The sequence below is a fragment of the Callithrix jacchus genome, chromosome 15 (assembly GCF_049354715.1).
Source record: "Callithrix jacchus isolate 240 chromosome 15, calJac240_pri, whole genome shotgun sequence".
In the NCBI taxonomy this organism is placed as follows: domain Eukaryota; kingdom Metazoa; phylum Chordata; class Mammalia; order Primates; family Cebidae; genus Callithrix; species Callithrix jacchus.
Genome location: NC_133516.1, coordinates 68081456 through 68096807, shown reverse-complemented (window position 1 = coordinate 68096807; position 15352 = coordinate 68081456). Strand labels below are relative to the sequence as shown.

Genomic DNA, 15352 nt, shown 5'->3' with positions numbered 1-15352 from the left:
GAAACCGAACACCACATGTTCTCACTCATAAGTGGTTGTTGAACAATGAGAACACATGGACACAGGGAGGGGAACATCACACACCAGGGCCTGTTGTGGAGTGGGAGAGCTAGGGGAGGGATAGCAGGGGTGGGGGGATTGGGGGGGATAACATTAGGAGAAATACCTAATGTAGATGATAGGGGGATGGATGCAGTAAACCACCATGGCACGTGTATACCTATGTAACAATCCTGCATGATCTGCACATGTACCCCAGAAATTAAAAGTATAATAATTAAAAAAAAATTCTTCAAGAAAAAAAAATAGCATGTCTCATGTGAAAAAAAACTTTCCAATTGTTTGCTGCTAGCCTGTATAAGAAATACAATAGATTTTCCTTATTCCATTTTGTCCTTTGACCTCACTTAGTTCACTTAATATTTTGTAGGTGCCTTAGGAGTTTTAACTTGGTCAATACATTTATCAAGAAAATTTTTATTTTTCCTTTTAATTATTAGTTTTTAATTGCCTTATTGCACTCTCTAGGTGCAGAGGCAGAGACAGCACGCATCCTTGTTTTGCTTCTGATTTTAGGGGAACACATTCAATATTTAATCGCTGATAAATTAATATTGACATGATACCATTAATTAAGCCACAGGTCTTATACATATTCTGCCAGTTTTTCTCCTTTTGTCCTTTTTTTTCTGTTCCAGGATTTAATTCAGAACTCCATATTGCGTTTAGTGGTTGTATCTCTTTAGTATTCTCCAGTCACTGGCAGTCCCTTGGTCTTGTTTTGGTCTTTTCTAAACTCAACATTTTTGATGAGTTGTGGTCATTGTTTTGCAGAACGTCTCTTCATGGGGGTTCGTCTGATGTTTCCTCATGATTATGCTGAAGTTATGGATTTTTGGCTAGGAAACCACAGCAGTGATGTTATGTCCTTCCCAGTGTATTATATCAGGGGGTACATGTCAATCAATATTATTACTGCTGATGTTTACCTTGATTACTAAAAGTTAGGGTTAAACTGTTGTCTGCTAGGTTTCTCCACTGTAACATAACTCTTTCTCTTTGTAATTGTTAACTCTCTTAGAGGAGGAAATATTTTGAGATTATGAAAATATCCTGTTTCTACTCCAACTTTTACCTACTGATTTTGGCATCCGTTGGCGGATCTTGCCTACAACCATGATTACAATGGTGTTTGCCTAATGGTGATTTGGCATTTCCCTCATTTTTTCTTTATTTATTAATTAGAAGTCTTCTCCAAGGAATGGTTGTCCTTTCACACCATTTGTTTATTTATTCAATTATTTATATATGTCAGTATGGACTCTTGGGTAGTTTATTCTATGGGTTACAATCCAATTCTATCATTATTTATTTTGCTGTTCAAGTTATTTCAGTTTTGATCATTGGGAGTTCCCTCAGGTTGATTTCCATGGCTTTTTACATGTCTCCATCCTTTTTTTCTGAACACTTCTTTATTTTTTCACACCACAAAAAATATTCTAGCTTTATCTTGTCTTGCCCCAGCCCTGAAATCAACTGCTTTGCCAAGGAGCCCTGTTTGTTTGTTTTTGGTTTTTTTAAATTGAAGAGCGGTGTTTAGGAATGGTGTTCAGAAACCAAGATCTGGGCCCTAGGTGTGCTCATAACTATGGAGAATTATTGCTTGTAGGCCATCTCAGCACACAAGATAAAAAATATATGTGTATTTATCCATGCATATACACATGTGTATTTCTACATCTATCTGTACATAGATGAAAATCATGAGTTTTCATACACTGATACTTTCAATTCCAAGAAAAGACATTCTTGCATCTTTACTTTCCTTATTTATAACTTCTTTCTCAGTGAAAAACATGACTAATTATCTAAAAAATATTTGCCTGTTTGTTCAATCCTAATATGTACACTTACAAGTTGCAGAATTGCTAATCCCTACCCCTGTACTAACAGGAACATAGTACAGCTATCTTTATGTTGAGCCTTACAATATCCGGCCAAGATACTGTTTCTCAAAGTTCCATAGGTTAGGTTTTCCTTCCCCATTCCCTTCAGCCTGGTGACATTTTTCATTTGTAGTATAGTTAGGTTCACTTGTTACTGTCTGTATTCCATTAGGGGTTCCACCATAAAAAAATGATTGTTTATTCTGAGCAGCATATGAAACATTACCAAAACTCAGAGCTAATAAAAAAAAAGATATACGCAGAGAAGCCCTGGTTCCTTCTCATCCTTCCTCCCTCATTCTCATTCCTCCCTTCTTTCCACCCCTTTTCCAACCACCCCTGAAGGTAACCATCCTTTTTTGTTTCTAGTTAATCCTTTTTTTGAATTTATTTGTGCAGATGAGTAGACATATTTTTTCATATCCCCTTCTTTTTTCAAATAATGGGTAGGATACTATAGATATCTGTTTTTAAAAAACATTTATATGCACACATCATTTCAAAAAGTACTCATCAATGTTTATTTTCTTGTTTATTTTATATTGTAAATGGGTGGTAAATTTTGTTAAAGGCTTTTTCAGCATCAAGGGAACTAATCTTATGTTTGTTTTTGGTTAGATCTATTCACAAGATGCATTATATTAATGGATTTCAATTTCTTGAAATACCTCGATGCTTGTTTTATGGAATAGGATATGGTCTATCTTGTCGCATGTTCCATGTTCGCTGGAAAAGAACTGTGCTCTGCAGTTACTGAGTACACTGTTTGATAAATGTCAATTAAGTCAATGTGGTTGATAGTATTGTTCAGATCTCTATGTCCTTGTTGACATTTCATATAGTTGCTCTATCATTAGTCAGAGAGGGGTATAAAAATCTCCAACTGTGCTTGAGGATTTGGCTATTTTCCCCTCTAGTTCTATTAGTTTTAGCTCCCTACATAACAAATCTCTGCTATCAGGTAGAAACGCAGTAGGTCTGTTATGTCTTCTCAATGAATTGCCCCTTTTATCACTATGAGGTGTTCCTCTTTATCTCTGTTTACACTCTTTGACTTGAAGTTTACTTTGTCTAGTACTACTACAGTCAAGCCAGTTTTCTTATGTTTATTGCTTGAATGGTATATCTTTTTCTATTCTTTTATACTTTGTATCTTTAAAGTATGTCTCTTTTAGAGATTTTATGGTTGGGTCTTATAAAAAAAATCTGGTCTGATAACCTCTGCCCTTTTTTTTTTTTGAGATGGAGTTTCGCTCTTGTTACCCAGGCTGGAGTGCAACGGCGCGATCTTGGCTCACCGCATCCTGTGCCTCCTGGGTTCAGGCAATTCTCCTGCCTCAGCCTCCTGAGTAGCTGGGATTACAGGCACGCGCCACCATGCCCAGCTAATTTTTTGTATTTTAGTAGAGACGGAGTTTCACCATGTTGACCAGGATGGTCTTGATCTCTTGACCTCGTGATTCATCCACCTCAGTCTCCCAAAGTGCTGAGATTACAGGCATGAGCCACCACACCCGGCCAATCTCTGTCCTTTAACTGGTGAATCTGGTTTCATTTAAATTTAATATAAGCATTAATATGGTCGGGTTTAAATCTACTTTGCATTCGTTTTCTGTTTTTGTTTGCTTATTTTGCTTAGTTTTACTCTGTGGCACTTTTCCTGTATTCTTTTGGGTTAATCAATATTTTTAATTTTTAATTTTGTTTCATCTATTAGCTTTTTAGTTCTACCTCTTATTATTTTTCTTTAAGCAACTGGGCCAAGACTATACATCGTAACTTATTAAAGTTAATAACATATCAGTTTGCACTTCCACCACACATCTGACACTTTCCACTTCTGATTATTATTCTGACATTTTCTGCCCTAAAACAGACCTCAGGACCTAACCATATCAATAATTACAAAATACAAATGGGCCACATATTCCAGTTAAGAGATTATCAGACTGATTAAAGAAGCAAGACCCAACTATAAGCTGTGTAAAATCTCTCCCCTAGAAGAGAGCATCCTGAGTGTAAGAGCACCAGAGAGACAGACTACAGGACATGCAGGGAAGGTCAGCAAATCTCAGGCACTAGGCTTAGAACAGAACAAAATCTGAGCCCTGCAAGAAGTACATTCTGTCTCCCTGGCTCAGTTTCCAAGGTGTTCTGGGACTCCCACTGAGTGTTCTGGCATCTAATTAAGTATTTTCCAAAAAGCATGCCTCGGGAAGTGAGCCCAGGTTCTTCTGAGAAAGGTGAGGTGACTACATATTTAGCTGTAACTTGTATTTTCTCCAGTTGGCAGACTCCTAAAGAGGGTTGTGGTGTGATCCATAACCCCAACGAGGGGCACAGAGCAGGCTCTCCTACTTGACACCAACAGCAACATAAGAAAGCGAGGTAGAAGAGACCGGAGCCAGGCTGCACTGCTTATTGACTACATGCTCTCTGGTGAACCACTCATCTTTCTGAGCTACAAGATCCTTGTCTGTAACAGGCACTGTAAAAGCTAGGACTGTGGTGTGAACAGCGCCTGCTGGAGTTGTGCACAGCATAGTCTGCATGGTCATGAGTGGAGGCCCTGGTATAACCTACCTTGCAGAGGTGCCAGGAGCATTTTATGAGGTAGTATATGAAACACAACTCTCCTAGGGCCTGACAAGTGGTACAGAGAATTCCAGCGCATCAATTCAATGGAATGCCACATGTTTAAAACTCATGATAGTGATCTATTTTTAGCAAGGGGTAAGCTGCTCATGCTTTATTATAAATGAAAGAACTCAGCCTACATAACGCTAAGGATATCTGATCCCGTTTTGATCACCATGCTTATAGCTACATACGTATGAAAAAGCCTAGCAGTATAACACCAAGGTGTCACATTGGATTTGAATTTTTTTTCTTCTCTATTTCTCTGTTTTTCCAAAATGAGTATTCTTTCCATTTGAAATAAAAAAAGTCCAACATGTAATTTTAGTTGGCCTCTTTTCTTCCTGTTACTCCTCTCTGGGACTCTGTTCCAAAATGGAAGCAATGATAAAGCAAGAAACAACAGTGCAGTAGATACCCTGTCCCACGCAACACTGTGAGGGAGTTCCAGGGTGTGCAGATTACAGAGGAGGACACGGATTCTCACAGAGAGCAACACTACTGTTGAGAAGGTAATGATGCCTCCTTGCAGGGCTGCCTGTGGCTGAACATGAGGAAGATGCAGGGGTGTTTTGTAAGGGGCTAGGCGCTCTGGCCACAGTGGGACGGAGTGGCAAGTACATGAGTTTGACAGCCAGATGGCCTGGATTAAGTTCCAGCTCTCTTGCTTCCTGCCTGTGTGTCCTTAGTTGAGTGACCTCACGTCCCTGAGCCTCAGTTTCCTCATCTGTAAAATGGAGGTAGCAAAAATGCCACTTCAGAGGGCTGAGCTGAGCATCATATGAGATGATGAATGCTACAGTTTCTGTCCAATGAGTAGGTGCCCAGTCATTGAGAGCTTTGATTATACGCACATCCTCTGGTCTAGCCTGGGACCCCAATTTCAGCAGAGACCCCTGCATCTCTGATACACACCAAGAGCAAGGTGTACTCTGAGCAGTCACAGAGCAGAGCTCACTGATCAGCTGCCTCCGTTGACATCCACATGCCCTGGCCTGGCCCGTCTTGGTGGGTCAGGTCAGAGGGGTGCTCCCCTGACTGTACAAGCCAAGCCTAAATAGCCACACCCTAAACCAGGGCTGGAGAGGGAGGTGAGTCAGTTGTCACAATGAGTGGGGGCAGGACTGGCCTTGAGTAGATGGAGGCCAGGGAAGCCAGATGCCCTGTGATGCTCTTAAAAAGGACATGCTTGTAGGCAGAAAACTTATTTACACTTATCTGAGGTTACACTCCATTTGTCATGTAAACATAACCTATGTACTTTTTCATATGCACTTAATTTTCTGGAAATTCAAACACCATGTAAATCAAGGAAAGAGTTTTTCACCATTTTGCACAATCACTCCAACAATAATAACCCTGCTCCTGGTGGGTTTGCTACAAATACATGTCAATCTATACTTAAGGCTGCCACACTCACGGTGATTCTATGTCTAGAACAGGGAAAGGGAGGGAGAGGTGCTCTCCAAGCAAAGGGGAAGTGTGTGCAAAGGCCCTGCAGGAAGACGGGAGAGTTAAGCTGCAGAAGTGAAACAGACGGCTGTGGTGGGGCAGAGTGAGCGTGGGGGAATGAGGTGGGTGGTGAGGCTGCTGAGGCCACAGCAGCTGGGCAATGCAGGGCCCTGTAGCTGAGTCCAGCACAGACTCAGAAAGGCTCTTCATCAGAGAAGACATGTCCAAATTTGCATTTTGGAAAAAAAAAAAAAAACCCACTGCAGGGTAGAGCATGGAATGGAAGGGATAATAACAGAGGCAGATAGTCCAGTGAAAGGTTCCTGAGCCATCCAAGTGGGCAGTGATGGTGGCCCGGGGTTGTGGGGAGACAGTGGAGCTTGGGAGAAATGGATGAAGTAGGCGACAGCATCTACAAAACTTGGGGATGCCTTGGATTTGGGAGGGAGGAGGTGCCAAGGCTTTCCTCCTAGGTAATCCCAGGATCCTGGATTGTGGATGAATGGTGGGGCCCCTTTCTGAGGCCTGAATCTAGGAGATGTGTCAGCCAAGGAGGCAGATCACATTTCCATGATGACCACCACTCCCAGCCTCCCTCGCCACCTTTTCCATCCCCACCTTTGGCAAACTTACCTGACTCTGCCACCTCAGCAATGGGTACCCCCTGCTCATACGCCATAAAACCCAGGACCGAGAAGATGGCAAACCCAGCCACGAAGCTGGTGCCGCTGTTCAGGCAACAGAGCATGATGCAGTCCCTGTGGGGAATCAGTGAGAGGCACACGGGTCAGAGCGGGCAGAACCTGTGCATGGCTCCAGTGTTCTGCACCTGAGCACCATGGCTGTCCTGTGGCGCAGGCAGGGCAGTGCAGGCACAGCCAGCTCCATTTTCCTGATGGAGCTCTCGTGGTTCAGAGAGGTTTGGTGGCTGGCCCATGGTCACACAGCTTCTCCTGAATTTCTAGAAGATAAAGGTAGGTTGCAAACCAGGAGCATGGAGCTGGGGTGGGAAGGGAGGCTGGCTCAGGGGAAAATACAGAACTAGTGTGAAAATACTCCGAGACATACCAATACTCCTCCAAGTCCCTGGTAGGAGAGAAAGCCTGGGAAAGGATTCCTGGGAGCTCAAAGCAAGGAGGGCAGGAGAAGCCTCCATAGGAGGAATGGGAGCTTATCAGCCACGGGAGCAGCCATGGGCCTTGCGCCTGAAACTCCAGCAGCCTTGGGGGGCATGGGGAGAGGCTTTTTGGTGACATTCATCCTGACCAAGCTGTTTACTGGTGCAGTGTCTGCCAGACCTGTCTGTTTCTGCTCTGCTGCTGGGACAGAGTAGCCCCTTTCAGGTTGAACCCTTGCATGGAGAGCTTTATCGGAGCAGTGACTGTCCCCTGCTCTTGGGAGGGACTCACCAGCTAGGAAGCACCAACATTAAGTCATGACCCAGGAGAAATCAGACTAGAAACAACAGAGCTTTGTCAAGATGAAGAAGATGGTAACCTCCTGGCCCAACCTGCCTCAGGCCTGGCAACCTAAGATCACCAAGTCAGGAAGTCAGCCTCTTAGAATTGACAATCTGTGTCAATGCCCCATTTTATAAGGGAGGAGCCACCCGGTGGCCTTGTCCAACCTCCTGCCAGAGGCATGACTGGCCTTCACGGCATCCCTGCGGGTGGCCAGCTGACCTCTGCTTGCACACCCAGGCATGAGGAGCTGGCCACTTTTTCCAGTGGTGCTTTCCCCTTGTTGGACAGTACTTACTGCTAAGAACTTTCTCATATTTTATTCACTCTAGCTTGTTCTCTCTGATAAGGTTAGCTTTACCCTCCAAAACAGACTGGAGTTCCTTCAGGCTTGGGAGATCTGAAGATAATGGCCCTATTGCCCCTTGCGTTTTTTGTTCTCAGTTAAACATTCCAGTTCCCTTACCAAGTCCTTATTGTGCCTGAAATCTGTAACATACTCCAGGTTATCCAGTCCCTCCTCAATTGTCACATCCAGAACTAGTCTCAACAACACAGCAGGACTCTTACCTCCTCTTCTCCTGACATCATACTTTTTATAATGCAACCAAAGATTACATTAATGTTGTTGGTAGCTGTAACACCCTGTTGCCTTGCAATGACCCTAGGAATCAAGGGCATAGTAGAGAGCATTGATCTGGTGGTCAAGAGCCTTGGGTTCCAATTCCTCCTGCAATACTTTTTCTTCAAACCTGATCTCTCTGGTTATACAACAAGGTGCTTGACTAACAGAATCTCTTGGTCTTGTGCTAGATCAAATCATTTTTCAGCGAGGAATCACTCTCACAACCTTCTCCTTGGGGTGGAGTATATTTCCCTACCCCCACTGACTTTGGGCTTAGCCACATGATTTGCTTTGGACAACAGGATGTTAGCAGATGTGACACAAGCAGAGGCTTGAGATGTGCTTGCATGATTGAATGTGTCTTATATCATTTCTGTGATTTTTCATGAGAAGAACTTCCCCAGGGGAGCTGCTATCCCTTCAGCCTGGACCAGAGAATGTACACATGTGGAGTTGACTTGAGCCTGGCTTGGACCCTGGAGCCAAACCCAGGGTCCTTCAACCCACAGCCTGCAGGAGAGCCTCTCCAGCTGACCAGCAGACTTGTGAGTGATATAAGCAATCACCTGCTGTGGTCAGCTCCTGTGTGCTGGGGTCGTTTGTTATACAGCAGTATTGTGGCCATGGATAACTGATACAGGTCCCTCTAACTAACTCGTCTGGCACTGTGAATGCTGGCTGGGCTGGTATAACTGGGGACTTTATCTGCAAGTCTGATTTACCTCTGCTTAAAAAGAAATTCAGCTATGCCCAGGTAAGGGCAGAGTTATTCCTAAGATTGGGATACATCTGCTCCTTGTGTCTGTTTCCTGAAGTCTGAGGCAAAATGGCCCTGACGTATCAAACCGTGGACATTGGATGATACCGGGGAGGAAAGCCTTTTTCTACATCCTCTGCATTCTAGAATTCTCCCATGTGATGCTTTCAGGACCTGCAATGTGCCAGCCCTGGGCTAGGTTTCACTGAATTCTAAGGCTGAGGGAGGTGAGTCACATAGATTAAAACCCATGCTTTTGCTAGGAGCTAAACAAAAACGATGCACCCTAAGAATTAAGATGAACACATTCTGACTTTAAAAAATTGTCTCTGGGCAAAGTTGTAAAACAAATTTCCCTTGTTAAAAAATTCCCATCTTCCTGCAGAGGCCTCCTGAGTGACCTCCTCACACTAGGGAGAGACAGAAGGAGAGACAGAGAAGCTCTTTAGGGACCTGTCCCTCCTCCCCTCCAGCCCCCAGAACACCCACCCCTTCAAGCAGACAAAGCTTAGTGGTATCTTTGGAAGTGAGGATTTTCCCTGCTTGGCTTGCTCCATTTCCATCCCTCTAATTCCTTCCCCAGCTTCCATGTCTAGGTAAAAAGCTTATGTAACAGTGCTTTGAAGTTGGCAGGAGCTGAGCTGGGCTTTTAAGACCTCCAGAAGCTATTACGCTGTCAGGAGAGAGGGTACTAATTTACTCCATCGGAGTTGAGAAGACCCACTTGCAGAACAATTTGGAAAAGGAAATAAAATGAACCTTTTGATTTTGCATTGCCACCCAGGGGATTTGCTTTCTTCTGCTGATGGGAGAGTGAAATGAAACCCTGCCTGCTGGAGGGGGAAGCAGCAGGGACCCATGGCTGACAGCACACATCATCCACGCACCCAGTGGGGAATGAAGCTGCCACTGCCCCAAGACACAGGCTGGAGACAAGGAAGTTTTAGCCAAACCCTATTCAACTCCAGTAGTTGAGAAAGAGCTGACTATCCCTGGTAGTGAGGAATAGGGGTACAGGAGCCAGGAAGACTCAGGTGAAAAGCCACGCTCCATCCCCAGCAATGTGAACAGGTACAAGGGACTCGAGCTCCATGGGCTGCTGTCTCCTTGCTTGTGTAGTGGGGTGGTTTCATTCTGACTTCCCTGCATATAAGCCAGCACTAAACTAAGTACAAGGGATGCAGCAGAGAACAAGAACATCCAGCCCACATCCTTATGGTGCTGACAGCCTAGCTGGAGGGGACAGTGACCAAGTGATCTCTCAAGGGCCCAGCACAGAGGTCTCCATGCTGACCGTAAGCCACCAATGAGGTGATACTGTACACAGACAGTAGCCCTCTCTGGTATCCCGGGGGGTCAGACTTGGCCCAGCCCGGAAGCCTGTGTGTGCTGTTCTTATCTGGGTGCCTCTCCCTGTCCATGGTTAACATTTTGCTTTATGGCTGAGAAAGTGCTTCACCTCTCATCCCCTACACCCACATCCTCCACGAAACCTGGACGCCTTCTTCTGGACAGCCTGCTCTGACTGTCCATCTCTAGCATCTCGTCATCATCCAGTCACCCAAATACCTGTCACCCAAAGACCTCTAAGAGCAGAACTCACAGCAGCCTGATGGCACGTGATTCTGGATTCTACAACTGGATTCTACAGCAGTTTCTCTTCTCAGCATGTTGGACTTCCCCATTGCCTTGATTTCCCCAAGTTACAAACTCTATAGGCTGCGCCACTGCTGTATCTCCCATGGCACCAATTCACATGGCCTCACACTTAGTAGACACACAGTAAACACTGCCGACTTAACAAGTGAGTTCATGACGTGACCGCTAAGCTAGCTCTCAGAAAGCATGTAGCAGGGAGGCCGGGATGGCCACTGAGAGACCCCAGTCAGAGTCCAGGGACTGCTTCACTTTCCCTGTCTTAAAGATGGGGTGATGTGGAGGGATGTTATCACTGATAACAGTTCTTTCAAATGTGTGGTGCCACTTGAGCCACATGGTGACCCAGTGATGTGGTGGTTAGCTCCAAGTTCCCGTCCCACCAGTGGGGTATGACATGACCTGCTCACCTACCCTCACCTATGATGAACAGGACCTGGGAAAAACACTCACAATATTTTAAGAGTGTGTTGCTTGTTTTCCTATTGGTGCCCTAGTGTTTTTCCTATAGATCTGTTTGCATTCTTTATATATTGTGGATACAAACCCCTTGAGTATCGTATGTTGTTGGAATGCTTGTTAATCTTATAGAAAATTTTCATATTTTATTTGGAAATAAAATAATGTAGATATTTGCATTAACAATTTTTTAAATTATAAAAGCAGAGTTAAACAAAAGAAACTAAACAAAACGAACCCATTTCAGCCATACAGAAGGTAGAAGTGGGAAAAGCCCATCTCCCACCTCTGACTTTCCAGTCTCACGTTACAGAGGTAGCTACTTGGAAGAGTTTTGTGTGTTTCTTTCCAGAAATTTAGAATGTCTCCAATCTCTCACTTAGTTCTTTTGTGATTTAATTATTTTTGATGTTTTCTACATCTTTTCCCATTCTGAAATCAGTATTTCATTCCTGCTTATAATGGTTTCCTTTCAAAAATATTTAACTCTTTAACCAATCTGACACTTATTATGGTGAAAATATATGAGAATATAATTTTATTATTTCCCCCAAGTATTTAACCTATCTCAGAACCATTTGTTAAAAAACACCTTCCTTTCTCCTCTACTCTGTGATAAGGGACCGCTGCACTATCATTACTCCATGGTCTTATCCCTGCTTAAGGAGCTCTTAGACTCTAAGGAAGAGGTGCACTGCCCATCTACGATGAAATAGTAACCTATTGTGTACCAGGTACCGAGTTCAGGGATGCAGAGACCTCAGTAGACAGAAATCCTAACAGACCGACCATCATCCTAAACCGGCACTTCCCCTGCGCACTGCTAGGTGACCTTGGGCAGGTCCCCTGCCCTCCAAGGGTCTCAGTCTTGCTGTAAAAGTCAAGCTGCACGTGTGAGAAGCCAGGCAGCCAAGGGTCAGACAACCTGGGGCTCACCTCCCCACTTGCACCCCCTCCCAGCCCTGGTGCAGCCAGCTACAGGAGGCAAGAGAGACGCGTTAGGCTGAGGGGCAAGGTGGGGCACTGGCCCCAGGCGGGGCAGAAGAGGACCCTACAGTCAAGTACAAAGGGGCAGGAAGCAGGTTTCTAAAGAGCAGGCAGGAGAACAAGGCCCTTGGTGTATGTATTAGCTCTGTGACTCGGGCAAGCCTCTTATCTACCCTGGGATACTTCTTTACCATACAAGGTGGCACTGAGGCCTGAATGAGATGCCAGTGGTTGCAGGGAATTGGCTTTGCAGCCTGGAAGGGAGTCTGATTGCATTTATTATACTCCTAGCTCCATGGTGGCCCACTCTTTGACCCTTGGGTAGTGGGAGGCCAACAAACAGCCTATCTGTCTCCTTCTGGGGCCCTGCAAGGTGGGGCAGAAAAACATAAACTAACCTGACAGGTCGGAGGGCTCTCAGGGCTTGGTGGAGTGCTGGCAGGGCCCAGGGAAATGCTCACCTGTAGCAGTTGTTGTTATAATTGTTATAACTTCCCAGAGCGGTCAGACAGCCCAGGCAAATGGCATAGGAGAAAAAGATCTGCGTTCCAGCATCTACCCAGACCTGTAGGAAGGCACAAAGATGTTGGCATAAACAGAAGTCAGATGTGTGGTGAGAGGGTGGCCCTGGTCTCTGAAATCCCCCACCCACACTCTACCCTTCAGAAAAACTCCACAAGGGATAATTAAACTTCCTAACCTACCCAGGATCCCTTTTAGAGGAGTTCTATTCTTGGGGACCACTTGATCAAGTGCAAGTATCCTCAACTAGTTATGGAATTTGCCAGAGGTTATGAATTATAGCTCACTGAATAGCAAGAACTTGGATGCTTAGGAGTCCAGCCTCAGCTGTGTGACACTGGACAAGTTGCTTAACCTCTCTGAGCCTTAGTTTCCTTATCAGCAAAGTAGGGAAGAAACTTCCCTATCAGGACTGTTGCAAGGATTCATGCAATAAGAAGTGTGAGCCCCTGGGATCCGGTGCCTGTTTGGACGGTAAGTCATGTTTAAGGTAAAACGAATGCTTCCTTCTCCTTGTGATTAAGGCTACCAGGAGAAAAGTATCACAAGATTCTGTCCAGGGCGATACAATTGCATAGGTGACCTCAGCATAAAAGGTGGCAGGGAGGGGAGGAGTGAGGGAGGCTCACCACTTCCTTCTCCCTTTCAGAACAGATTGCCCCCTCTAGGCTTCCTATGTGGTACACAAGATAACTACTTTTCTTAGTCCCCAAGCTCCCTTTTGACAAAAACTGCTGTAGACAGCATGACACACACAACAAAAATGACAGTGGCTTCTCTAACACTTTCCCCCAAGGCTCCCTTTGAGCCCAGCCCCTAGAAGTTACCAAGGAAAATCCAGAGCTCAAATCCAAATGCAGCTGATGAGTTTCATGCTTGAGTATCAAATACCATGTAGAGAACAAGGCTGGCACTAAATATAAAACACAGGGAACACTTGCTGACCTCTCAATGTCAAGGCATCATGCATCACTGCCCTTCATGCATTACTGAATATTCACAGTAATAAACCCGGCTGGGCACGGTGGCTCATGCCTGTAATTCCAGCACTTTGGGAGGCCAAGGTGGGTGGATCACCTGAGGTCAGGAGTTCGAGACCGGCCTGGGAAACATGGTGAAATGCTGTCTCTACTAGAAACACAAAAATTAGCCAGGCGTGGTGATGCACGCCTGTAATCCCAGCTACGTGGAAGGCTGAGGCACAAGAATTGCTTGAACTGGGAGACAGAGGTTGCGGTGAGCTGAGATCACACCACTGCACTCAAGCCTGGGTGAGAGAGCAAGACTGTTTCTCAAAAAATAAAAAATAAAAAAAAAAAAAATCAGCAATCCAGCGTGGGTGACAGAGCAAGACTGTCTCAAAAAAAAAAAAAAAAAAAAATCCACAGCAACCCTATGTGATAGGTGCTATGACTGTGTCCCTTTTATAGTTGAGGAGACTGGGGAGCTCCTCAAGAGGTTGAATAATGTGCCCAAGACCACAAAACTGGGAAGTGGCAGATTCAAGTCCATGGAGGTCTGCCTCTAAAGATGTATGCTTCATCAGGCCCAGAATTTCTGACTTGGAATCAGCCTCAGAAGGCCTCTGGTGAAACCTCTCACTCAACACAGGACTCTCTTCTGAGTACTTCTGACAGTAGTCTCTGCTTGCTTACTACCAGGGACAGGGAGTTCACTACCTCCTGACACAGACACTTTCTTCTTCAGAGAGCTCTGATTACTAGAACATTGCTTAGGATGAGACAAACTCTCTCTTCCTGTGTTCCTATTCTGGGGTCACCCAGACCGCATCCCTCTCTTTCATGTGGTAGTGCAGGGGCCAGGAGAGACAGGTAGTGCCAGTAGACCAGAGTGCACTTAGATGGGGTAGGAGAAAATGGAAAGGTCTGGAAATACAAGAAAAAACTCAAGACATTTTGCCGAGAATGGGAGGTATGAGATAGGCTGGTAATAAAAGTATAAATAGAATCTGGGGAGGGTTCTTGGAAATGGTAGAAGCTTAAGGATGCTTAAATGTTGGTAGAAGGGTCCAGTGGAGAACAAAGTGTTAAAGGCTTGAGAAGAAGTGGTTGTATTTTTAATTCCTCTGGCTTTGCCTCAGTTTCCCCAATTGCTTCCTCAGTGGATTGCCTCTTCTGCTTAGTAAGGCCAGTGAGCCACATGGGTAAGCGAAAAACAGTGCAGCTGCTGACCCAGGATACGGGAGGCCAAATCCCAGTGGCTACTCCTAAAGCTACACAGTGCCTGACCAGATACTGGGCCTCTAGTCTACGGCACTTGTTAATGTGTGGACAGTGAAGGAGGGCCAGAGTGAGCAAGGCCCTCAGACTTGTGGGCGAGCCGACTCCGCAATCCTGACTGAATCCTATCACTCAGTGGAAAGCGGCCTCTCCCCCTAACATGGTAAATAAATGCTCAATGAGTTAGAAAACACCAAAGAAAGCTTTCAATCCACAAGCCCCAAAGCTATGTCCCCCAGATCAATGATTTTCACTTGCAGGTAATTTGTTTTTGTTTCGGTCTGTTCTTTGAGCACATCAGCACTGATAGGGATACCTGCTACTTTTGCCTACTAAGCATCCATCTTTCGTTTTTGGGTAACACCACCTCAGTTTCACTTTGGAAAGCTACCTCTTCTCTGCTCAGAGGTAGATTCAGGGCTGGCCACATGACCCAGGCCTGGCCAGTCTAAGTATTTCTCTTGGCTACAGTGACTGGTTCATGGATGAGCATATGATGCAAGCCAAGTCACTCAGTGGGACACTTTTTTTTGTTTTTGCTGTGGTCGTTAAGCTTGTAACTGCTGGGGGTGTCACTGGCCATGAAGGAAGAGTCTACCAAGAATAAAGAC

At 45.0% G+C, this 15352-nt stretch overlaps 1 protein-coding gene across 2 annotated transcripts in view; it reads right to left on the bottom strand.

The window, feature by feature from the left end:
* Positions 1-15352, bottom strand: part of SLC6A11 (solute carrier family 6 member 11) — a 118296-nt gene that overhangs the window by 15897 nt on the left and 87047 nt on the right. For both annotated transcript variants that reach the window (XM_035276299.3, XM_035276300.3), the window contains 2 exons: positions 12441-12544; positions 6669-6793 (listed from right to left, as the gene is read on the bottom strand). In XM_035276299.3, the coding sequence (XP_035132190.2) occupies positions 6669-6793; positions 12441-12544 (229 nt within the window). The remainder of the gene's footprint in view (positions 1-6668; positions 6794-12440; positions 12545-15352) is intronic.